This window comes from Serinus canaria, chromosome 4 (assembly GCF_022539315.1).
Source record: "Serinus canaria isolate serCan28SL12 chromosome 4, serCan2020, whole genome shotgun sequence".
In the NCBI taxonomy this organism is placed as follows: Eukaryota; Metazoa; Chordata; class Aves; order Passeriformes; family Fringillidae; genus Serinus; species Serinus canaria.
The window spans coordinates 55,699,572-55,723,814 of NC_066317.1; the positions used below are offsets into that span (position 1 = coordinate 55,699,572).

At 36.1% G+C, this 24,243-nt stretch overlaps 1 protein-coding gene across 4 annotated transcripts in view; it reads left to right on the plus strand.

The window, feature by feature from the left end:
• The window catches only part of FAM184B (family with sequence similarity 184 member B), a 33,168-nt gene extending 9,186 nt beyond the window's left edge, over positions 1-23,982 (plus strand). The window contains exons 2-12 of one of the 4 annotated variants that reach the window (XM_018925233.2): positions 467-1,225; positions 8,301-8,411; positions 12,717-12,929; positions 14,166-14,319; positions 15,262-15,374; positions 15,794-15,978; positions 19,004-19,150; positions 20,338-20,455; positions 20,642-20,746; positions 21,502-21,701; positions 23,149-23,982. In XM_018925233.2, the coding sequence (XP_018780778.2) occupies positions 467-1,225; positions 8,301-8,411; positions 12,717-12,929; positions 14,166-14,319; positions 15,262-15,374; positions 15,794-15,978; positions 19,004-19,150; positions 20,338-20,455; positions 20,642-20,746; positions 21,502-21,701; positions 23,149-23,239 (2,196 nt within the window). In that variant the 3' untranslated portion in view covers positions 23,240-23,982. Of the gene's footprint in view, positions 1-466; positions 1,226-8,300; positions 8,412-12,716; positions 12,930-14,165; positions 14,320-15,261; positions 15,375-15,793; positions 15,979-19,003; positions 19,151-20,337; positions 20,456-20,641; positions 20,747-21,478; positions 21,702-23,148 lie in introns of those variants that run through there. The other 3 variants (XM_018925227.2, XM_050973946.1, XM_018925237.2) reach the window with 3 other exon arrangements.
• The last annotated feature ends 261 nt before the right edge of the window (positions 23,983-24,243 follow it).

Below are 24,243 nucleotides of genomic sequence, written 5' to 3' on the forward strand. Positions count from 1 at the left end.
AATAATCTTCTTGGAGTTTATATGGCTGTCTCCTGAATAGATAAGAACTGTTCATAGAATGATTTTTGCTAGTAGTCCTGCTGCACTGAAGGTCAGATGGACTGGAGTTCGAATAAGGAATCAGTTAGCTAGAGAAGGGACCCAACTTCCTTCTTTGGATTAGAGATCAAACTAGTGACAAGAAGTGACAACTTGCTTAGAATAAAAAAGAAATTTTAGGCAAAAAGTAAAAAAAAAAAAATAGTTTGTCACCTTTTTTATAAGGTTTTTCAATTTATAATTGTCCCTTCTGTTTCTAGTGAAAAAAAAAAAACCTGAAACAACACAAAGAGCCAGCACCACCAGAAAAATATTAATCTGTAGCAGTAATTCTCTTTTAGTGTTTAACACCTTGATAAATACAGTAACTGGATTAATGGCTATTGTTGGCAATATACTTTACTTCTCTATTTTTCTTGTTCAATAGGTGATATATGCTCTGAACACTAAGAATGATGAACATGAGGACAGTATACAGGCTTTGAGAGAGGCTCATGAAGAAGAAATTCAGAATATTCTTGCTGAGACAAGAGAAACAATTCTCCAGTGTAAAAGCAAAGCTGAAGAAGAACAATTACTGAGAAGGCATATTCAGGCCCTTGAAATTGCAGTAGCACAACACAAGAGATTGAAGGAAGAAGCCTTAGCAGAGTTAATATTGTGTAAAAAACAAGCAGAAGAGAAGGAGTCAAGAACAGAAGTGGAACAAGCACAGACAGGCCTTTCTACAGACACAGCAGACACCACTGCAGGTTTTGAAAACAAACTTCCACATTTAAATCAGGAGTTTGATGGACTGTTAAATGAATGCAAAGCATTTAGAGGAGAAAATCTAGATAAAAAAGTAAATTTAGATGAGAAGTGTAGTATGGAAACGCACACTGTAATGAATGAGATGGAAAACCTGAAGACTGAGAACCAGAAAACATCTGAAGATGATATTCAAAAAACAAGAAAACTGCAAGACTCTTGTGAGATAGAAAAAGAGATTTTGAAAATAGCCTTGCAGCAGTCTGTAATAGAAACAAACTGTCAAAAAGGAGAAACAGAGCAAAAGAAGAGCTCAGAGACTGAGGAAGGGTTTTTGCTGCAGCAGGTAAAGAAGCTGGAAGCAGACCTAGAGGAGAAAAGCCAGAAGATAAATGAGAGGAAGAAGCATTCCCAGAAGCTGAAGGAGCGAATACAGGTAGAGTTAATCCCTATCTCTGCCTGAGAAAGTGAAAATTATCAATTCTTTAAAATTTGGGAGAGGATGGTCTTTTAAAGATCAGGTTGATTCAAACGTTTTTTAAGTAGTACAGCAGTTTTAGAGGCTTAGAACGGAAATAGGAGTGATATAATGCTGGCAGTCCTAAAGAAAGAGTTAAGATGATTAGTAACTCATTAGGAAAACACTTTGAACACTATAATTTGTATTCCTTGAGAGAGGAGTGAAGTAAAAATTATCTGTTGGCTGAAGAGAGTTTTACTTTTTCTGCCCAGAAATGTGATGAGAACAGCAAGCAGGCACTACTGCACCAATGAGTGGTTTGTTTGTTTACAGAGTACATTCTCCTTTTCTCTTGTGGGTGCCAATAGCTCAGTGCATGGATATAAAGAGGGTTAGATATGAGACCTGAGCTGGCAGTTAGGGAATCAAGTTTTTTGTATGACACTTGCAGCAGTGGCTTGTTCCAAGTGCCATTTAATGAAGTGTCCTTTACACTTGTGAAGTTTTATGTGCTGAGCCATGAGACTTTGGCCATTGGTTCTCACCTTGCACTTTGTCTGCCCACCCTCACTGCTGTGTGTCTCACACATTTGCAGCACAGCTCAGCAGACCCTTCCTGGTTGCATCATGTGTCAGATGCAGTTTCAGAGATTGGCATGTCATGGGAAATCTGCCAAACAGCTGCTTATGGTACATAAGGTCAGAGTGCAGGAGAGATGCTGATGCACAGTGCTGAAATTGAAGCACCCAGCCATGCTCTGTGCTCATCAGTTCAATTTCTTTCTGATACTTCTGGTCCTTTACATCACGTAAACTTACCTACCAGACATGCCCCCAGCCCTATGACAGCAATCTTGTATATTAGTAAGAAAACACCTTGAAGGTTTAGATTTGGAGTATTACAGAATAACAAAAATTGTTCCCTAATGGGAAAGAAGATTTTCTTCCTTTGGAGGAAGAAAGCCCCAGAATTTTTCAGGAAGCAAGGTCAGTCTAGTCAGCTGTGTTCTTCCAAGACAGCTCTTCAATGTTTTCACCATCTGCCCTCACATCTTGCTTGCCACTATCATTTTGCTGATGATGCACAGTTCTGAGCTACTTCTTTGAGGATGTTCTTAGAGGGAGTTCAGCTTTCAAAACGGTACCTACCTGTGTTTTACAAGATCAGAGGATGAATTGAATACACCTTCCCCAACATTATTCAGATTTCATTGTCTCATTGTGTAGATCTGTAGCAGAACCACTTCTATTTTTTACAGAAAAGTGGAGAGGATACAAAGATGCAGATAAGCCCTTTTTTAAAATTGAGTCAATCTGTAATATCTGTTTCAATACTAAAACATATCCTGGCTCTGTAGAAATTGGAAGCATTAGAGGGGAAGAGAGAAAGTAAGATTTTAATTTTTTTTCTGTGTATACTTTAGGTGACATTCAGGGAAAATTAAGAATAAACACATGAAAATTTATGCATGTGGTTTACTCTGCTGATTTATTGTATAAGAATGCAGTAATTTAGGAACAAAAAAAGTGAAATATGATAGGAAGTGGAAGTAAGAAGGTGGTGTCATTAGCAATTTATTTTCTAAATTCAGTTTCAGCTGGATAAAACTGAAATATTTTCTGAAGGACATATCCTCAACTTGTACATTTCAAATCCTCTAAGTCTGTGGAATGAGGCTGATTTACATACCACTGGAGCATATTGCCTTGAATCTTTGAAGAGATACCCTCAGACTAGGATAAATCAGGAAGGAAGGAAAGAGTTAGACATGATGTTGTTTTCTGCTTCTTTTACAGCTGAACAAAAAAATGTAAAGTTTCTCCTTTCTAAATTGACTATTTCTTATGCCACCATTAAATACATTTTTTCAGACTTCTATGGATGATGGCAGACAGGGAGGTAGAAACATCTTTTTAATCAGAAATACCTTTGAACATTAGTAAATACTAGCAGGAAAAGCTATTATAAGGCTTGAAAGGTGAAAGGACAGTTAATTCAACAAGGTGAATTTTCCTGTTTTCTCCTCAGTGTATGCCAAGAGATTTGAGACCTTTAGATGAAAGGCATTGCATTAGTACACCTTTATTATTATTGCTTTTGAAGGGAGAATACAAAGGTTGACAAATCATTAAGTCTGATCTTTGGAAGAATTCTGGCATATATGCCAGAGGTAAAAGTAACAAGCCTACCTTGAAGTTTTAAGCTACAGAGAGTTTTAAATACAAGTTAGTTTTAACCCTGATGTTTTACTTGACATTCACATAGGAAAAAATGGCAGTTTTATCTGAGTGAGTATTGCAGTATTGTGCTTGACATCTGAAACTGTAACTAGAACCTCCAGAAATAGCACATTCGATATGATTCAAATTTTTTCCATCAGTTACGGTCAGACAGCTCCCAGCAAATTCTGTAGGACACATTTTTTTCTGAGTTTAGGCATCTGTATAATGGATTATGTTACAAACTTTTGTATTTCAGCAACTGAAAAAAACCTAATTAATATTCATTAACTTCTGGCATAAGTTGTCATGAAATTATTAGAAGTGTAACCTATTTCAAGTTTAGGATAATCTCAGACATCTTTTAGATGGTAGCTGTTGATGGGTTTTCACTTTACAATGATGCCAACTATGTGCGAGGGAAGGGTTTCACATCACAAATATTCTGGCAGTAGAGACAGTTTAAGGGTATAGAAGAGCAAAAAAATGCATTTAAATCAGCTCTGTAGGTGATATATGTTATGGAACACCAAGAGAGAAAATGACCATTAATTTCTTATTACAAGAAAGTTACATATGTAATAAACATGCAAGTAATGTCATGCATATTTTAGGATTTGGAAGTGTAGCTTAAGCGAACACAGCAAGAAATTCTGGGATCAAAATGTATAGTGAAAAAAGAGGAAGAAGATCTAAGTGTAGTCAAAGAGAGAAATTCACATCAAGAAAAGGAAATCCTGCATAAAGCAGGTAAGATGCTCATTAATGTCATTCTAAAGTATTTCCCATGTTAGTAGTCACTGATATTGGAAATTCTGCAAGTTATTTATGCCACTTGAAATGTAAATTTTGGTACCACAGAAGATATGGAAGCTATATTGAATTCCCAAAGCAAAGCTGTTAAAAAAGTAGATTAACTGAAACATCAAATAACGCAGCTGCAGCAAATGTCTTGTACCAAAGAGAGTCAGGAAAAGAGCAACTCTGAAGATGTGCAAGAGCTTTAACAGGTGATTTGCTCTCAAATATTCAAAGACATGGCATATCAAAAGTACTGAAATCAATGTAGTTTTTTTTTTTTTACAATTGATGGCTTTTTTATACAGGAGTCAATCCTGTAAGATTCCCAGATCCCTGAGGTCGTTCAGTGGAACACTGACTTATGTTCATAACCTGAAGTACCCGAGTTCCTGCAAAGACAGCAAAGGGCTAGACCAGGACATAGTGTTCAACTGCTTCTGTAACCAAATCCTTAAAGAGAACAACGTCTAAGGCAGACTTTCTCTGCTGAGGTTAAGCTGGAATACTGATTTATTTATTTTTAAATATAGAAAATGGTTATTCTGAAAAGCTGTGCAGAAATGATAGCAGGAATAAACTGGAATGTGTGTATGCAGAGTACCCTCTGTACCATATCTCCCCTTAAGCAACTGTTCAGCCCTGAACCTTTTTTACACTTTTTAGTTCTCTTTAACTATTGTTAGGCTACCATTTAGGAAAATTAGACTTGGCATCACAGTCAGCAAATCATCTACTGTACTTTTTCACAGGACTAAGGATGTCCTTGAGGGAGCCTGCATGATTGGAAGTGAGTTACACACCCAAGCTCAAAACAGAACAGCAAAAAATCCCAAATAATTCCTAAACTGCAGAAAAGGCTTACCATCCCAAATCACTATGGTTCTACATTTTTAACTAAAATAAAACCAATATTTTTGAATGGAGTATTGCCACCTAAATAGCATTTTCACTACAAAATAGACTTGTATGACCCCAGACTTCTACCCTGGGTTTTTTTGTACAATATATGTAGTGTGTTTTATAGGCTATGGAAACTGTAGCTGTTGACAAAAATGGTATGAATAAAAGAGAGAACTTTCTTTGTAAAATCAAGCATCAGTTTTATAAGGAAATTATTTGTGTGAAGGAATAGCTGTAAAAGAAATGGTAGATCATGTAATGAAGGCTACAAAGGAAATCAGGCCAGTCTGAAACTTCATGGAATCTGGAAAAAAAAAAAATCCAGAAGGAAGGAATGTTCTTCTATTTATAGATGCTTTAATTCATCTGGTTTTAATCTTATTGGTCACAGCAACATCATTTGAATTATGCTCACTGTAGGCACTTTGAATTAACATAAAATGCCAGGATTTTCTTGCTACAGAAAAAAAATCAGAAAAAGGGAAAAAAAAAGGTCAGACTGATTTATTTCTGTGAAAAGCTCTGAAGACAGGTGAATTTATCCTTGATGGGATAAAGGGCCTTCTTAGCAATATTTATCCTTGCATTCTTTGCATGTGGCAAGAGTTGGAGTGCTTTGTAGAAGATCCTTCCTGAAGAAGAATGTATTGTGGGTGTGTTCCAATTCCTGAGTTAAATTTTCATGGATTGCTGCTGTGAAACATTCAGATACATTTATTTATTCAGAATTTTGCATTAATTAGGCAGAGGATCTAGTTGCGCAAAGTGCTGGCAAATGAATTCAGAGTGCATGTGTTACCAGTGAAATTACAACTATTTACAATGCATGTGTTACCGGTGAAATGCATGCATTTACAATGCATGCATTCATATATATACATGTCCCTATTTAGTCAGAAATAAGGCTCATCTTCTTGTAGATCTAAACAGTTTACCTGAGCAATACCTTTTTTTCAGTGTGTTTTAAGTGGGTAAGCTGTTATTTTTGTTGTTGATATGCATTAGCAGCAATTGGCTTAAGAGATTCTTCAAAGAATTTCATCAGAGCTGCTGTCTGTGACTGAATCCTTTGGCTTTAGGAAATTTGCAGTCTCTGATGTTTTTGTGCAGTAGGAGCCTAAACGTGAGCTGAATTCTGTTCAAAGGGAGGATAACCTTGAAATACATGTTCAGTTTTAAGCATGTGCTTTAGTGATTCATGGAGCTCACAAGTCAGTGCATGTCTGTGATTTGCCAAATTTGAACATAAGCTAAAGGGAAAGTTAGTTACTGACTCCTAATGGACTTGGTGTTCATCAAAGGTCTTCTTGACAGAAAAAGGTTAATTTCAGCAGTTTGTAGAATGGGACAATAAGGCTACTGGTCAAGTGGTTTTTAGACCCTTCTTAGTGCTAAGAATGAACTACCAAATTTCTACAGTTAACACTGCTATAACTTTCTGAGTTCAGTGTTTACTTGAGAATAATTAAACACTTGCTGATGAGTTGTGAAGTCATAAAAAGCAAACAGCTGCTTTCCTTAAATGTTGAGCTTCATAATACCTTCCCAGTCTTGGAGTCTTGTGTTTAGTGCTTGCCAAAAGAATTAATGTCCATGAAACTGCTGGAGTTTATACAGTTATACAATCTTATTTCTTAAAATTGAACCTGGGTGAGTAAATTATTTCATCTGCTTGTGGAATGGCTCAATTTTGATCAGGATCTGAAGATGCAATGCTTCAAGTTACATAGTTATACTAGTGAAGCCTCATGGAAATGACTTTGCCTTTTATATAGTGTATTCTACTTATTATTAGCTTGTACATATATTCTTAAAATTATGCCAGGCTGAAGCTCTTCATGTGAGTCAGATTGAATTTAAGTATCAAACACTTCATACTTTAGAAAAAAGGCATACTAGCAGACATTTATTTTTTTATAGGCAATAAATATGATTGCTTATAATGATACTTCTTAGAGATTCATATTAATTTAATCAGAAAAATATTGAGTATGAAAAACAAATAAAATTATAATTTCTAAAATTACTGGGGCTGTTTATATCCTCTTATTCAACTAAGGCCTGTAACAGCTGTTAATGAAGTGTCATATCTATTTTTCCAGATAGAAAAATTAAGATATAGAGAAGAAAGTCAGTTGACAGAGTTGAAGTGGGCATGTTGCACCTGATCTTCACGTTTTAATCAAAGACAGTTATATCTGCTCCTTTTTGTATAGGCAAAATTAAAGCTAATTCCTCCCTTGCAATATTCATGTATCTGTTTAATTCCATCCTTTAATTGCTATGTAAGTTTTATACAGGGGTGTGTGAGAAGGAGCTGTACAGGATGGGGGAAGTGTTAAGTAATTATTTTATTCTGTTTCCTTCATTGCCTGAAGACGCTGTAGAATGTTTTTGAATTAGCAAATTTGCACAAATAGGAAGAGCAAGCAGTAATGAATTTGTAGTGTGTATCACTTCAGGAAGTTTCTAGAAGTTGCACATTCAGTCTTTCTACAACAAGTAATTGCTAACACTTGCTACAAACAATTGCTACAAGCTCTTGGTCACTGTCTTGCAACTGATGCTCTTATTGATTTTTTTTAACTACTTCCATCAACATGGTGATTTTATAATCCTCATTTTATTATTATTATTTTATTTTCTTTTTACTTTCTCAGCTTGGATGCTGTAAGATATTGCTTCCTTTGATTCTCTTTCCATTAATTGCCCATTAGTCACCTTGTTATTTATATGGCCAAGGTATAGTTATGGTTTTTCAGATCTTGTAGGTGACTCTTGCATACTAAATTCTTTTTGAAGATTAGCACCGCTCTAGGCAAAACAGTCTGACTCTTCATGCTGTGCAGTTTTACACCTTAGGGAAGCTTTCAGTAGAAGATTAGGATAATGTGAGCTGTATTGTCTCACAGTAATATTAGGAAGAAGCAAACCAAACTGTTTCTATATTTTAAATTAAATCACCCAACTGACATTAAATGACAGTAGCATGTGCTGTTGTGTACACTGCTGTATTATCTAGGTTAAGGTAGAAGAAATGTGTTGTTTTTCATGCTGCATGTTTTGTCCCATCTATTGCATGCTCTTGTCTTTCCTTCTTTTTTTTTCTTTTTTTTTTTTTTAATTTTAGGAGCTCCAGACACAGCTAGATGAATTTAAAAGAAAATCTGAGTGTGAACTAAAGCAACTTGAAAAAGAGAAAGAAGTTCTAACTGGGAAACTTCAAAACTCTTCACTTGAGGTAAACTGGCCATAAACAATGCAAAAATAAAAAGTCTCTTCATTTTTCATCCCATCTGAGAGATTCTGGATTAGATTTTAATACCATTCGTTGTGTCTATCACTCAATAAAATATGCAAGGACTCCAGAGAGAAATAACAGAAATAATTGCTTCTAAATATCTATGAAGATTTGACAAGCCTATTTATTTCATATATTACTCTTTGGAGCTGTGCTAAGGTGAGGAGTTTGGCTGTATCAAGGTTACAGAGTGTTTTTGATTGTTTATTTACAGGACAAAGTGAGATTAGAATTTTCCTTAGAACTCCTGTTAACTTCACTGATTCTAACCAGTTTCACTTCCCTCAAGTTCAGTGGGAGTTTGCATGGCAACAACTCTGCAAAAGATGAAGACCTAGATCTTCTTCAGTTGACATTTGTAGCCTCTCAGTGGCCGCAATAAGCTCTTGCTGAGTGTTTAAAGACAGAGAAAGGACAGACAGGCTCATGAGGAGGTTAAGCAAAACACTGTCCTCCCTTTACTGCCTCCACTTTCCCACATGCCATTACTACCCCTTGGGGTGCATGTTCTAGCAATCAGGGCATGGATTGTGCTCATTTATGGTCACATAAGCCTCACCTGGTTTTTCTGCCATCTGTGCTACACTATCTGTGCTAGTTATGAATGCAGCATGGGTGTTTCTTTCTCATTTCTTCTCTAAAACATTCTGTTAACATACATTCTGTTATCAAACAGTGACATTCTGACATTCTGGCTATTTCCCAGTCTTACAAATACAGAATTTAAGTGTAGTTTAATGTTCTGAAATTTCTGACTATTTTTAAGTTTCATTACACATTTCTGCATGCCACTGTTTCCTACAGATTCTTCTCTGAGAGAATTTTGGGTCAATCCAACCTACGCTGGCCTATTCAGAGTGAAAGGTTTATGACATTAAGGTTTATTCCTCAAATTTGCAGATGCAAAAAAAAAGGTCATGGGTAATCAAATTACTTTTCTTGAAATCACATGTTCAAGACAGTAAAATATGAAAGGAACTTATGTTTTCTAACTGCTCATCCACTCACATCACAAGATAATGGTAAATTAGCAAAGAGTGGTAAAAATTATTGCCACTATAAACATAAATAATATAAAATAGTATATAGCATGCCATATGTTATGTTCACAGAGCCATGGTAAATATGAACAGATACACTAAAAAACATTTTATTGTATCTTAGAATCTGACTGCTCTGAAAAAGGAGCAAATGCTCCATTTGAAGAGAATTTTTGCATTTTTCTTGATTACTCCAGAAGTTACTTTCTGAACTAATTACTTGGCAATATTGCCAGGGTATGGAACTCGTTTCAACTTGTAATAGTTTCCTGCTATAGGGACCTGAATATTCACAGCCAAGAAAGCACCATTTACTGTGTAATATTATGTTTCACTGAGGGCATGTTTCCCATCTGGGAACCTTCACAATGGCTCAGCCCAGAGCTTCCGCCTCAAAGGTTGGGCAATGTGCTGTTACTAATCCAGTTCTAACCTGGATACAATTTCAGACCTAAAAATAGCTTCCTTGGCTGCCTAAGACCTGGTTTTGATTGGCCTGACATAGCTGGAGCACTATGCAGAGTAGACAGAAGAATGATAATTTCATCTCTCTGGGGTTGCACTTCAAAGTGGCAGTATTTCTGTATTAATAAGATTTTTGTGGATGAAGAAATCAGACTTGCATCTGTTTGGTCATTTGGAAGGAAAGATGTGAGATCCTGTGTGGGCTGAATGCTAATTCATAAGGGCTCTCCAGTTCCTTGGTTTTGAACTACAGGATCTCTTCAGCATGTGTTAAAGGATCTTGGGGCCACAATATAAGAAAAATATGAAGCTATGAGAAAGTGTCCAAAGGATGGCTGCAGGGATGGTGCAGGGTCTTGAGGGGAAGCCATATGAAGAGCAGCTGAGATCACTTGATCTGTTCAGCCTGGAGAAGAGGAGGCCTCATTGCAGTCCAGAACTTCCTTATGAGGGGAAGAGGAGGGGCAGACACTGATTTTTTTCTCTCTGGTGATCAATGACAAGACCCAGGGGAATGGTCTGAAGCTCTCAGGGGAGGCTTAGGTTGGATATTAGAGACAGGTTTTTCTCCTAGAGGGTGGCTGGGCACTGCAATAAACTGGGCACAGCATCAAACCTGACAATTCAAGGAGTGTTTGGGCAGTGCTCTCAGGCACATGGTTTGACTCCTGGGGATGGGGCTATGCAGGCCTAGGAACTGGACTTCTGTGATCCCTGTGGGTCCCTTCCAGCTCCAAATATTCTATGATTCTGTTCTATGCTAGAATTAGAAGATGCATAAAATGGAAGTGCAAACATCAGCTTGTCAGGATACATCTTTGTACAATGCCCAGAGTTTTTATGGATCTTGAAGATTCCACCAATTAGCAGTCAGAAATTCCTCTGGTCAGGAATTGCCACAAGTTTAGGAATATTGCTTACTGTGAACTTAATTGAAGTAACTCTGAAATAAACCTTAAAAACCAGTAAAATACAATTTATTTTGGTTTTACTTCTTAAGCACTTCTTATGCCATATTACTGTTAATGTTGTGTTGGGTTATGTTTGCATCTCTGAGATCACTTTATGCAATTCTGGTAGATAAAAGTGAATTAGTAATGGAATTAAAGTACATTTTCTTCAAGAACTTTTGTTTTGCAGCAGGAGGACATTATAAAACACAAAATCCCAGCGTGTTGCTTCTTTGTTAATAATGAAAACATCCAAATAGATTCTGGACTGATGTGAGTTGGCAGAGTTTCATTGGCTTAAATGCTGCCTCACCAGCTTAAGCAATTTGAGGGTCTGGCTATCTGTTTGGAAGTCAGGAAGTGCAGAAAAATTACTTGGGCCCTGCAAAACATTCCAGAGGAGGATTTTCACTGGTGAATTTGAAAGCCTTTTTAATTGCAAGACAAGAGGAGGAACCCTGATAGGATGGAAATGCTTGTTTCTTAATCTCTCTTAGAAGTACCAGGATTCATGAGAAAGAATGTCTTTGTATGCCTGATACATCTCTGAAGGGCTTTTCCCTTTAATCACTGAAAAATAACAGTTTTAAAACTACTTTTCCATGTGATTTCTTACTACATTGTGTTCCCAGCTCAGCCTATTTCTAGTTAGTATGATATTTTGTTTCATGTTAGAAGTCCTTTGCAAATACTCTCTCTGAAGAGTTGGGGAAGTTTATAACATTGTGACCACAGATGAAGTTTATATAGGCCTCTATTCATCTTTCCTGCCTAGATGACTAATTTGCTTAAGAAGCATTCCAAGTATTTCTCCTGTTTCAAATTTTTCTATTATAAAATATACATCTTATTTTCCTGACAGATTTTTTTCAGTCCCTTTATTTACAGGAAGCCCATTAAAAAAAGGCATGCTTGGGTATAGTGATGCCAATGCATATTGTGTCTGATAGGAGGGACTGTACAGCATTCGGTCTTTTACAACAAAGGTTAGGTTTATAAGGAACTGCAGTACCTAAAAACTTCAGTGTTTCTTTTCCTTATATAGAAAAATATTGGCTTGAGTTCAATAGGTGTGAAGACAAAGTAGTTTTTTTGCCTGTAACCAGAAACCAAAGTGCCCCTTTGATTAAATCTTATAATTTACCACATATTTCTTTAAAAAGTAATAAAAAAAATTTCATCATCTCTTGAAACAAAAGTATGCTTGGCAAGTGGCTCTGGCATCTGCCTGTTTTTGGAGTGTATCCAGGCCACAGACAGATCCCATTACACAGATATATTAAAGATAATTAATGGTTTTCATTACAAATAGTATTTGGCAATTATTCTTCACTAGCTTGATCAGGAAAATTGGTTTCATTTGATAACACAATGGAAGAAGCCAAGAAAAAACTGGATGAATAGTGAACTTAAACTCAGGTCTGAGGCAGGTGAAGCTAGGTGCTGTTTCAAATTAAATAGATCAGTTTAATCAGTTGGATAGCTTCAGCAGAGCCTTAGGCCTGCCTTCTGGTTTTTGCCATATTATTGTGCAAATTGACTGTGGATTGCACATATGAGATGAAGATGATTTGAAATTTTTAAAAAGTACTTGACGAGCAACAGACAGTATATGCAAAAAGGTTGTCATTCTTCACTGAAAAAAAGTCTTGTTTTCTTGCACAAAACAAGCATCTTGCTATTTTTTCATAGAGCAAGACAAGCTCATAAAATGTATTCAAATTTACATAATTCTTCTCCATTGTGAGTGCAGCTAATAATCCTATCCTGCTGACTTACTTTTGTGGAAGGTGGCTCAGCTGAAGCAAATATTAGAACAACAAGCAAATAATTTCAAGGAGTCACTGAAGAAACATAATCTACAGTCCAGCAAAGAAAAAGAGAAGCTTTTGCAGGATCTTCAAAACACCATTAAAGAGAACCAAAATGTTAAACTGCAGTTGGAGGCATCACATCAAAAAGTCTTAAAAATGTTGGAGAAAAGCAAGAATCAGGAACTCAAGGTCAGTTTACTACATAATAATGTTAAATATATATATGGGGTAAACCATCTAAGTGAGAGCCAATTATCAAAACTCAGTTATCTCCAACTAGTTTAATGATGGGTTGCTATTGTTGTACATAATGAATTATTCTGTAATTTTGAAACCTACTCATCATCAGGCTGGGAGGTGTAGATTGGTTGGTGGTTTGTGAGATTTTTGGTTTGTTTTTTAATAATTTTAACAGTTTAACTTAGACCACAATGTGAATATAATATACCTTACAGTTAGGCTGCAGTGAATATAAGCTCCTTTACCTGTGCACCTGCTTCTGAAATACAAGGGGATTCCTGAGTGTATTAATAACAGGACTCAGTTTTATTATGTTTCATCCATTATTAATTTATACATAAATATTTAAGAAGTATAATAGACACATATAGTGATGTGTATTGCTTTATATACCTTCAGGAAATTAATTCAGTAAGCAGATATCCAAAGCTTTTAAATGTTCAAGTGAATTGATTTCAGTGACAAAATGTTGATGTAATACACTGAAATTCTAAGGACTGTTGCTGTCCAAGAAAAAATCAACTTGAAAAATGTACATGTGATTGTGACATGGCGTTCACATGTCCCTGTTGGTTCCCACAGCTTAGAGAACTTTTGAAACATAGGTAATAAAAACATCCTAAGTAGAGTTTAATATCTTGTTTATACATTCCAAATAAAATTCCAGTTTTGACAAAACCAAGATGAAGGCAATGAGTTAATAAGAATAACACTGAGGACAGGAGTTTGCTTTCAGAGCCACCACAGAGCAACTGCCCGATCATTCACAGTGTACCAGCAATACTTCTAATGACAGTGGAAGCATGACCCAAGAGTGATACAAGGAAAGATAGATGCATTTGTCTGACACCCTGTGATAAGTAATGATAAACAGGTCAAATCTGGGGGCCTTGAATAGTAAAACTTTCTTTCTAATGTCAAATAGCGCAAAGATATCTGGGTTATTATTTCATCATGCTCAACAAATTTAAGAGGTGATACACTGAGAATCTATCTTGTACCTATTAAGTGTTAATTTTTAACTTCAGCTCATTTTTATGTTTGCATTGATAAAATGTCTTGTAAAGTGGTGATGAAAATTTAAGTTCCACAATGCAAGGCCAGATTCATCCTAGCATTACAAGTAAAAACAAGCTGATAAACAGGCTCCAACTCCTTTGTTTTTGGGGGGACTTTTGCTTACAGGAGGCAGAAGAACGTTTGAAAAAGGAATTTAATGAGACTTTCAAGATCCAACATCAGTCTCATAGGCTGGAAATACAAACCTTGGAAGAGAAAGCAAAGAAAGAATTACATGATGAACTTGAGCAGATACAAAAGCAGCAAACCCTGTTGCTAGGTATAGTGTCTCATGCCATACACAGTTCCTACTGCTTGATTATATATATCCTGAGAAACCACTGACTTTCATCCCATTCATTTTCTTTCCCATTTTCTGGGAATTCAGGTCTTTGTTAATTTATTTTTTCATACCCTGCAATTTCAACAATATAGTCTTAATATTCTTTCTTAGCCAAACTCTCAATTGCCAGCAGCAAAATGTTGCTGAGAGAGTAGTATGGTGTACAGCATTCAAGTATGCATTATCAGGCATATTAGATTGGAAAATTATAATTGGTTCATATGACTTTACTCTTCTTTTTCTATGTTGAATTTTTATATGTGCTTAGTCTGCTCTATTGAGTTGAGCAGTGGAGATCAGTTGCTCCCTATGTGCTGTTTAGTCAGTTTCAAAAGTGCCCAAAACTGCTAAGAACTAAACAGAACACTGCACTGGCAAGATGTGTAATATCTCTGGGTTTAATCTCAGGTTATTCAAGCTCATCTATAAAAATGTTTTTTAATTAAATAAAGAATTATTTGAAAGTATTTTGCATACAAACTGAATTTTATTCTTGGGCTTTTTCCACCAGTAATTAAAATTTGCTAGAATGCTTTCTTGTTCTCCAAAGTTTATACTTTGAATAGATAGATTTTCTTCTTCAAGAAAAAAATTGTAGGGAGACAACAGAAATAAAAACTCTTTTCTTTTTGTACTTGAAAAACTTGTACCTAATATACCCTAAAGTTGCAGTACATCACAGATGGTAGCTCCATATCACCTTACTATTGCTCAGCTGAGTTACCTCTCTGGTAATAGGAGGCCATTATGCTTAATGGGGAAGGAGTTGAGGAACAAAGCAAAAGGTAATGAATTAATGTTTTCATCTACATTCCCTGTATCTGCCTTCCCCATCCAGCTGGCCTCTGCCTGCCTAAATGACTGTCTGATTGTTACTAGGATCTCTAAGGATGGAACTCTCTGAGCAACAGACGTCATGCACAAACCTAAAGAAACAAATAGAAGAACTTCAAATGGAGCTGAGGAGTGTGAGGACACTGAAGAAGCAACAGGCAAGGGACCAGTTTGTACTTCATTGCCATGTTGTGTTTAGCAAAAGCAATAGTAGCAAATTTCTTCCTCCAGTGATAATAAAAGTATACAGTCTCTTCCAGAAATGCAATGGGTTTTCTGCCTTTATGTCTCACTTTAAATGTTTATCATTTTTTCCCTGTGGGCAGGCTTTTTCTTTGCAATTAAAGATCAGAATCTACAAAAGAAGTAAATGAACAAATGTTACAATAAAATAAATTCTTTGGAGACTATAGAATATATTCAGGAAATACTTATCCCTGATTTTGTCTTGCACATATGTAGCATGGCACATATAATTGAAAAAACAGATCATAAAAATGCAAGGCACACAAATCCAGGAAGATGTTAACATTAAAAATAAGAGGCTGTGAATAACTAAATTTGGCCTTTTTCTTAGGAAGGAAGCAGCCAAAGCCAGATCAGATCTCTTCACAATGAACTGGAAAAATGTCAGAGTGAAATTTCTGAACTCAAGAGAGAGAATTTACTTTTGAAGGACACAATGGAGCTGCTCAGTGCTGAGTTGGAGTCACAGAAGCAAGAAGCTGCACAGCTTCAGGATAGAGATAAACATCATAGAAGGTTTGCCTTGAATTCACACTTGACAGTGCTATCTAGAGATTAAATAATTATGCCAGAGTGAGTGGTGTTCTAAGTGGGATGCATGTCAGAATCTTTCCTTCCTAAAGTACTAATTTTAGAAGCTAGGAATTTTGCAAAAGTAGTAGTTCATTTTGCATTTTCCTCCAGCCATAACAGATCCATTTGAACTAATTGTTCATTATATGTTACAGAAAAGTATGTCTAGTGTATCCCCCCAGGAGTGACCTGAGAAAATGTGCATAATGTCAGCCTTTCAAAGGCACTGGAAGAGATAAATCCCAAACTCACCAAAGAGCTATTAAAAAAAAATATAGAAGCCTGTGAGAATAAATATCAGGTTGTTATATATACTCTGTAGCTGAAACCAATGGACTGTTCCTTCCAAAGGGGACACTTGAGAATGCCATATATTCCCTGTAAGAGTTTGCTTTGGCTGTAGCAGCCAGATTTGCACTGGGGAAGTAAGGGCAGTGCCAGTGGATACTGACAGTGCCTCTGGGCTGATGGTGAGCCTGGCACTGTGAGAGGCTGTCAGGGCATAGGAAGGGCAAGGTGACTTGAGTCTTGGTCATCTTGTAGAAGGTAAATCTTGTCTTAGTGTAGCCAGAGGCTCAGCACACGTGGTGCAAATGGGTCTTCCCATTTCTGTTCAGGAAAAAGTGTAGAATCCCAGGATCAATTGGGTTGGAAAAGACTTCTTGAGATCATTGAGTCCAGCCTGTGTCCAAACACCATCATGTCAACTAGACCATGGCACTAGGTGGCATGTCCAGTCTTTCCTTAAACATGTCTGGGCAGCCAATTCCAATGTCTAATCACCTTCCTTTGAAGAAATTCTTTCTACTATCCAACCTAAACCTCCCCTGGCATGACTTATGAAGGAGACAAGACTGGGTTCAGTGCTTACTGCATTTGTATGGCTGTTGAATCCTTAGAAATTTCTGGATGAACATACTTAACATATTGTTTTGCAGAGAGACTGAGGGATCTGGTGTGTGGGTACCTTTCAATTCATTTTTGCAATGGTGTAGAATGTATGCAAGCTGCATATATAAAAGGATTTCTGAAGAGTGTGCCCTTAAAGGAATCTTTAAAATTATGGCCTATGTAGTCCAGAGAAAAGCACTCAATGGATAGAATGTCTCTCTGCAGACTGTCAGAGTGGCCAGAGTAATTCTATTCCTGTCTACCAGTCAGTAGATATTTAAAGAATGAGTAACTTTTTTTTTTTTTTTTTTTGCCATTGCACTCTTTGGAGACTTACTTCAAAGTGAATTTCATTTCAAGCTTTTGAAGCAAGATCAACAGAGAGAATTTCAAACCAGAGAGTTTGATTAATGCCCTCAAGCTACCTTGAAGGAATTTAGAGCCTCTGTTCACGAAGGGAAAAATTATTCACGTGTCAGCGCTGAGGTCTAAAAGGCCTCAAATGCTAAGGCTGCTGGGCTGGAGGATTTTCTTTACAGGGAATGAATGGTGTAGCTCTACTACAGTAAGCATTTGGGAAGGAAGCATTAATGGAAATTATATAAGGAAAAATCCTTCAAATAACTGGAGGTAGGACCAAAGCACTGGACTGGACCTAGGCCTCTGATACAGGCTGCTCTGAAATTAACCCATGCAGGACTTGAAAAACTAACTTGCAGCTCTTGTTTTGTTTTTGCCAGACTAATAATTTGTGTAGGGGAATAGTTAAATTTGGGCATGTAAGTAATTGCTATTTTTACTTCTAACAACAGTTCCCCTGTCTTATGCCAGTTTCTTTTCTGATTTGAAAGCTGATAGTGGCTTGTTACTTGCATGTGACAAATTTTTATAACAAATTACTTAAAATTACTAGTCCTATTCTTGCCAAGTAAGTGAAACCCATAATCTGCTTGAAGTAGTAATTCCTCTTTCCATTCTCTTGAATTGTGTGAATTCCACCTCCAGTACAGAAAGCTTTTACAAGGATGAGGATAAGAGCAGACAAGGTGTTTTTATGGGAAGAGAGAACAAGTCCCCAAATGGCTCTTCTGAAGGAGAATATTCTACTCCTGAATATTCATTTCAAGGGATCCTTCTCCCTTTTTTGCCCTTATTCTTCTGCTGCTTATTTTATGCTAAGTGCCAAATTAGTCACTTCCGTGGCTGTGCTCTAATTTCAAGGGGAGAAACCTTTCATGGATCTTTTGGTCTTTCTTGAAGCCTTTCAAAACTAAGTGAAACAGATTTGGGAATACATTAAAAAGATGATAGGGGGAAAGGAAAGATAAGCCTAATATCTTTTTTGAAAATTACAATTGCTAATATGCTGAGTTGAGCATGTCTATTTTAATTAGTAAACCATAGAACATGGGCTCTCTATTGAGTTAATGAAAAAGTTTCTTCAAGCAATAGCAAACAAAAATCAAGCTATGATTCTTCAATAGATGCCTATTGATTTTGGGATGGGTATTAGAATGCAGTGTTGTGGTTATACTTTTTAGTTTTCAGTTTATGGTGTTAATCATATAGCAGTATCTTCCAAAATACATTTGTGTGAAAAAGATTAATGTTATACATGTGAAAAAGATTAATGTTATAGTTAAAAGAATTGTTACAACACTGATAGGCAGTATGTAGTGAAATATATCATGAGAACCTTATGTTAAAATGACAGATATTTCAACATGATTTTGCTAAATACAAATAAGTTCCTATGGTACTTTGTTGTCCTGTTTTATCATTAATACTGATGTACAAACTAAACCTAGACAGAATATCAATAGCATCATTATATTGAATTGAATTTAAGGGTGAAGGTCAAGTACTTTTCAAAATAATTTTTCTCTTCCTCAGTGTTAAAATATTTCTTCTCAGATTGCAACCAAAATGTCAGTCAAATATGTAGCAGAAGCCAGATCTTTGCCCAGTTAGCTACCTTAGCAGTCAATAAAACTCCTCAAAACTGCATGCTTTGATCAATGATAATAAGCTAATATTGAAACCTGAGAATTCAGACATATTTTAATACCAATGAAAGGCTACTGGTAGAAGACCTCAATATCAAGCATAAAAAAGAACTGGACATACTGAAACGAGATCAGCGGAAGGAAATTGAAACCATAGTATCTGATTTCAGCAGCACTCAGGCACATCTCCAAGCAAAGATTTTCTCCTTAGAAACTGCGTAAGTAATTTAACAATGAACTCTGGCTCATGTTGGCAATGAGTTCTGTTTCTATTTATTATTCTTAGTACGTACTGTTTTTTATTAATCATAAGTAAAATACTATAAGGATCAAAATAGAAGTGTGTAGGTATTATCTTTGCAAACCAAAAAGACCCAGACACATTGTAGTAAATTCTAGATATTGTTTAATCTAAAGCACTATATATGAAGTTGTACAATGCTAAATTAAAACTTGCATGTAGGATCTAGAAATTCTAAGTGTAAAATCATCTGTGTTACAGATGACACCAGAGGCCTTGATCCATGATCCTGTACTTAATTTTGTTCAGCAGAGCAGCATCTTAACCTCATTCTCACTCCCTTAAAAATTTCTAAGGAAAATGATGCTCATGTAAATAAATGCAGTTTGTAGCCCCCTGTGGATTTAAGAAGTTCTGTGGTGCTTCAGATTGAGTAGGAGACACCCCTCAGAAATAATCCCTTGTATATATCCCTCTTCCTTTTCTTTTATCCCAATTGTTCAGAAGCAGCAGAAGTCCAGAAGAGAGACTCGGTGTGTAAGCAGGCCTCTAACCTTTAAACCTTTCAGATGTAAAGAATTATCTTTTTATTTTAACTCAAAGATAACTCTAAGATAATAAGAGTCAGGGGTGGTCCTCTCAAAAATGTTTACCCACACATTAAAAAAGGTAATTTAAGGAATTTAAAAAGCTGAACTCAGACTACAGGTTTTGACTTAGCAGGGTTACTAAAGCAGCATGTACATCCATGTTTATCTTCATGAAAATTACAGGAATTGAGTAATTCTGAGGATTCCAAAGTTACTGGGTCAGAAGAGAGAGCAAATAGATGAATATAGATATGTATAGATACTCTGACACTGATTTCTTTCTTTAGGAAACTAGACTGGCAATATGATGCACAAGCATCATAAAAATGACTGGATTTTACACTGGACAGGTGTTGTTAATTAACCCTGGAAATTTATTTTGGAACTCCAGAAGATTCTATACTTCTACATAAACCATGTACAGGTGTCCATTTTATAAAAATCCTGTTTTATTGGAAAGGCCTGGCTATGTCCCTGTATTTTAGGTTTGGAACATAGGGCAGAGTACATCTAGGGTTTCTCTTGAACCTAATCTGAGGAAGTTTTTTTCTGGTCTGCATTTTCTTCGGTACAGACTTAAAGAATTAGAAGAAAAGTCAAAAAAGTGGGAGTCCAGGCCTGAAGATACACACCTTATAAACTGCCTGCAAGACAAATTAAGTGAGAGAGAAGAGATTAGCAAGCAGCTGGTGGTAAGACTTCTTTTTATATGGACATATGTATTTTGGAATCTATTGCAAGGCTCTATTCAGTGTTTCACACATTGCTTCGTTCTGGTTGTTTCTTTCTGTTCTGGAATACTTTGACAAATGTATCTTTCCATATACCAGCTTCCAAACAATACATGTTTCCATACACATAACTTTGTTTCCCTTCAGGAAGGAAGAAAATGTCAGCATTCACTTTCAGCCAACACTGAATCTTACAGGAATCGGTCATTTTCTTTCAACCCTAATACAGCATGCCTGACTCCCTCCATGAAGGTAAGATGTGCAATGCAATTAGAATAATAATTTTAATTTTGTGATAGTTGGTTTTGATAATTAGATATCAAATTTGATAGTTTGAGATCAAAATACCAATAGTTTGATAGCTGTATTCCTAATTTGAATTAGTATTTTTGATAGTTTTATTACTATTTGAATCATATCAGGACAATAAAAATGCTGTCCATGTTTTATAATTGTTTTATTCAGTAGAATTATTTCCAGTTTCAACCTACAGTCAGTTGTTTTGAATAGGAAAAATTCATTAGAAGCATAAATACAACATAGACAAGAGGTGTTTAAGCCAATATAAAACACTAGAATTCTGACATCAGTCTTCCATTGGGATAAGCATGGCCATTGCTTGCAGATTTGGGAGTTGCTAATCAGGATATTGCATGCACTGAGGAAAATTATGAATCTGTTTGAGTTGCTTGGTATCTGCCCTTTGTCATTCCAGCCCCTCTGCATGATATTTTTACAAATAGCCATAGAAAGAAGGGAGGTCAAGTTGGTGGAAAGCTCCTTGATAAGTCTAAAATCTTAGGGTCAAATACACATTGTTTTAATTGGATGACAAAATCATCAGCATACCCTGAGAATTTAATTTAAATGCCTAGAGAAAAAGATAGAAATCTTTCTATTTGGGTGTTCCTTGTAAGGTATTTGGGAATGAGGTATTGTTAAGGTTTCATGGAATAAATTGTAAAAAATGTGTTTGTAATGAAGTTTTCTGTTACAATAAAAAGCAGAAGAAAAAGGTTGAGGTGCCCAGTCGTGTTGTCAGTGTTCCGAATTTAGCTTCCTACGCAAAGAGCTTTTTGAGCTGTGACTTGAGATCAAAAAGAAGTGCTCCTCAAATAACAAAATCTACAAGCTTAGACCGGAGTTCTGGCTGCCTCAGGGTGGGCTCTCCATCAACTCAGTCCTCAGACAGCACTGCTGCCACAAGGTATTTGTCCATTTTGTATGATGATAAATGAATTCATATTTAGAATCTTGGAGGCAATTCAAACACATTTGACACGTAGAAATACACAACAATATAAGGTTCCTACTGTGCAGTGAACTCTGTATGTTTGGTTTGCTACAGACAGATCCAGAACTTTACTGCAAAAGTGGGCTATAATCCATGCCCAGCAGACCTTTTGCTTGCAACCCTTCCTTGTAGGGGAAAAAAACCCCAGCCAAACAAAACACACACAGACACAAACACACGCACAAAAAAAAAGAAAATGAGCTGCTTTAACTAAGAATGTAGTTAATTGTGAACATGGCATCTTTCAATGGTTCTGTTAAAGTTGTGCGTCTTGTGTGTCTTCCTTATTTTTATTGCCTCACCTTGCATTTGGTAGATGTGGATGGCATGTACCTAGGCTGATCAATTGGCAAAGGTTAGAGATTTGAAAACTGATAAGCAGATACTTAACATTTGTTTTTTTTCTCTCTGAGGAGCTTCATTTCTTCAAATTTTTGAGTTATGTAAACGATGTTCAGTGTTTTATAACATAAACTCTCTCTTCAAGAAATAGTTAAAAATGTGTGTAGCTAATATACAGTTAAAAAATCCCCAAACCTTACCACTGTATTTCAGGGCAAAATCTAGCCTTCTCAGCTATCTCCTGGTGGAGATTTACTTATCCTGTAAATTATGTGAAAGAGAATTCTTTCCTTGGGGGCAGATGGTGCTGACTGCTGACAAAAACAACCTGGGACACAGTCTTAGATCTTCTTGGGCAATTCCCACTTCTTTAAAATACAAACATGCTGTGTCATGCCAGATGACTGCCAAGGCAAATGGGATTTCTGTTTTAGAGGGAAACAAACGTGCAGGGAGACTGCTTGGCTGCGGCTCCCTTAATTCTTTAAAATCAGTCAATCATAAGTTAAGTGCTATTTGTTAACCATGTGTTTAAAAAATCCTGAATGATGGAAAATCAGGGACTATGTAATAGGATTGATAATGAATGCCAGGCAGTGTTCAGATAAATCTTGCCGTTTTAAATAGAACTTCTACCCAACATTTTTAATGCATAAATGGTATCTGGTATTTTTAAGAGTGAATTGCATCTGCCATTCTCTGATTTTCAAGACTTCATATCCTTGAAGCATCCTTTTGTTTAATTTTTTGGGGGTTCAAGTTAAGAACTATGTTCAAATGTTTCTGCATAGCTGTTAAACTCTGCTTCATGCTTTTCATGTTACAATCAATGCTGCTAGTCCAGTAATCTGGCTGGCACAGATCTCCCTAAAACTGTACCTGGCACCTTTTGGCCTCATCCATTCATGTGAGCACAGAACCATTCATGGGATGATGAGTTTTCCAGGGAAAAGTATTACATGTTGATAAGATTGTAAGTAAGCAGATTGGTGATGCTAATGCTTATTTGTTTGCACAGGACACATGGCAATGAACCACCACAAACCAAAGATGACCAAAACCAAGACCCTCAGCATCAAGAATGGTTTACCAAGTATTTTTCATTTTAAAGCAAACTATTTCCATACTTCTCAGAATTACTATGAAACTCATTCCTGTTTTCTTTTTAGGAATGATAATCCAATAGATTATTTAAGGGAAGAAAACAAAAAGAAATAATTTCTAAGTTAGAAGATATCTGCACTCTCTTACATCTAGTAACTATGGAGTCACAGGCATAAATTTCAGGAAAATGCATTTTTTTAACAACTTCTATAAAAAAATGAAGGAAAAGTTTGGATACAGTTATGTGAAAAGACTTTCAATGAAGAGACTGTATCACTCCACAGTTTCATTAAATATAGAATTTGGACTCTGCTATATTCTGTCAATTTGGCTTCCTTCTGTACACTTATATGCTTGTTTCATCATCTGTTTAAAGTAAATTCTGCATATAATAATGTAATTTTAAAAGTTCTTAATACTTTTTGTTAAATTAATTTTAAGCTGCACAGCATGTATTACACCTTCAAAAATAGCATGTTTATAGCAGACTGGTTTAGAAATAATTTCTGTTTTGCTTCATAAACTGTTTTGTATAGTCAGCTATTTGCTATGTAATATTCCCATTTAATTTCAATATATGTATCAGCCTGATAAATTAGGATTACGTGTAAGTATGAACATTAAAGCTTGTAAATGATCCAATTTCTTGTTTTTCAAGAGTTCTATGTTAATGCTGAAGTAAGTCAGACTTGTACAATGAGTTCCAGTGATGGCACTGCCATCACTGCCCCCTTGTACCTTTTAATTCCATACTAGTTTATGCTACATACTTTTATGCTCACATAAAAGCCAAGTAGGGCAATGACTACAATTATCAGACCATGCTAATTGATTGCTGGCAGGAAAGAACCCATGTAGAAGTTGACTCTTGAGTAATTAACCCATTAAGTGTAAAAGGCAGGAAAATGTGCAACCAGCAGCCTGCTATTTAAGACAGAATAGCTCTTCTTCAACTGCTTTCAATCCCCATTTCATTTCAACCAACAGGGCCCAACTATCTAAAAAAATG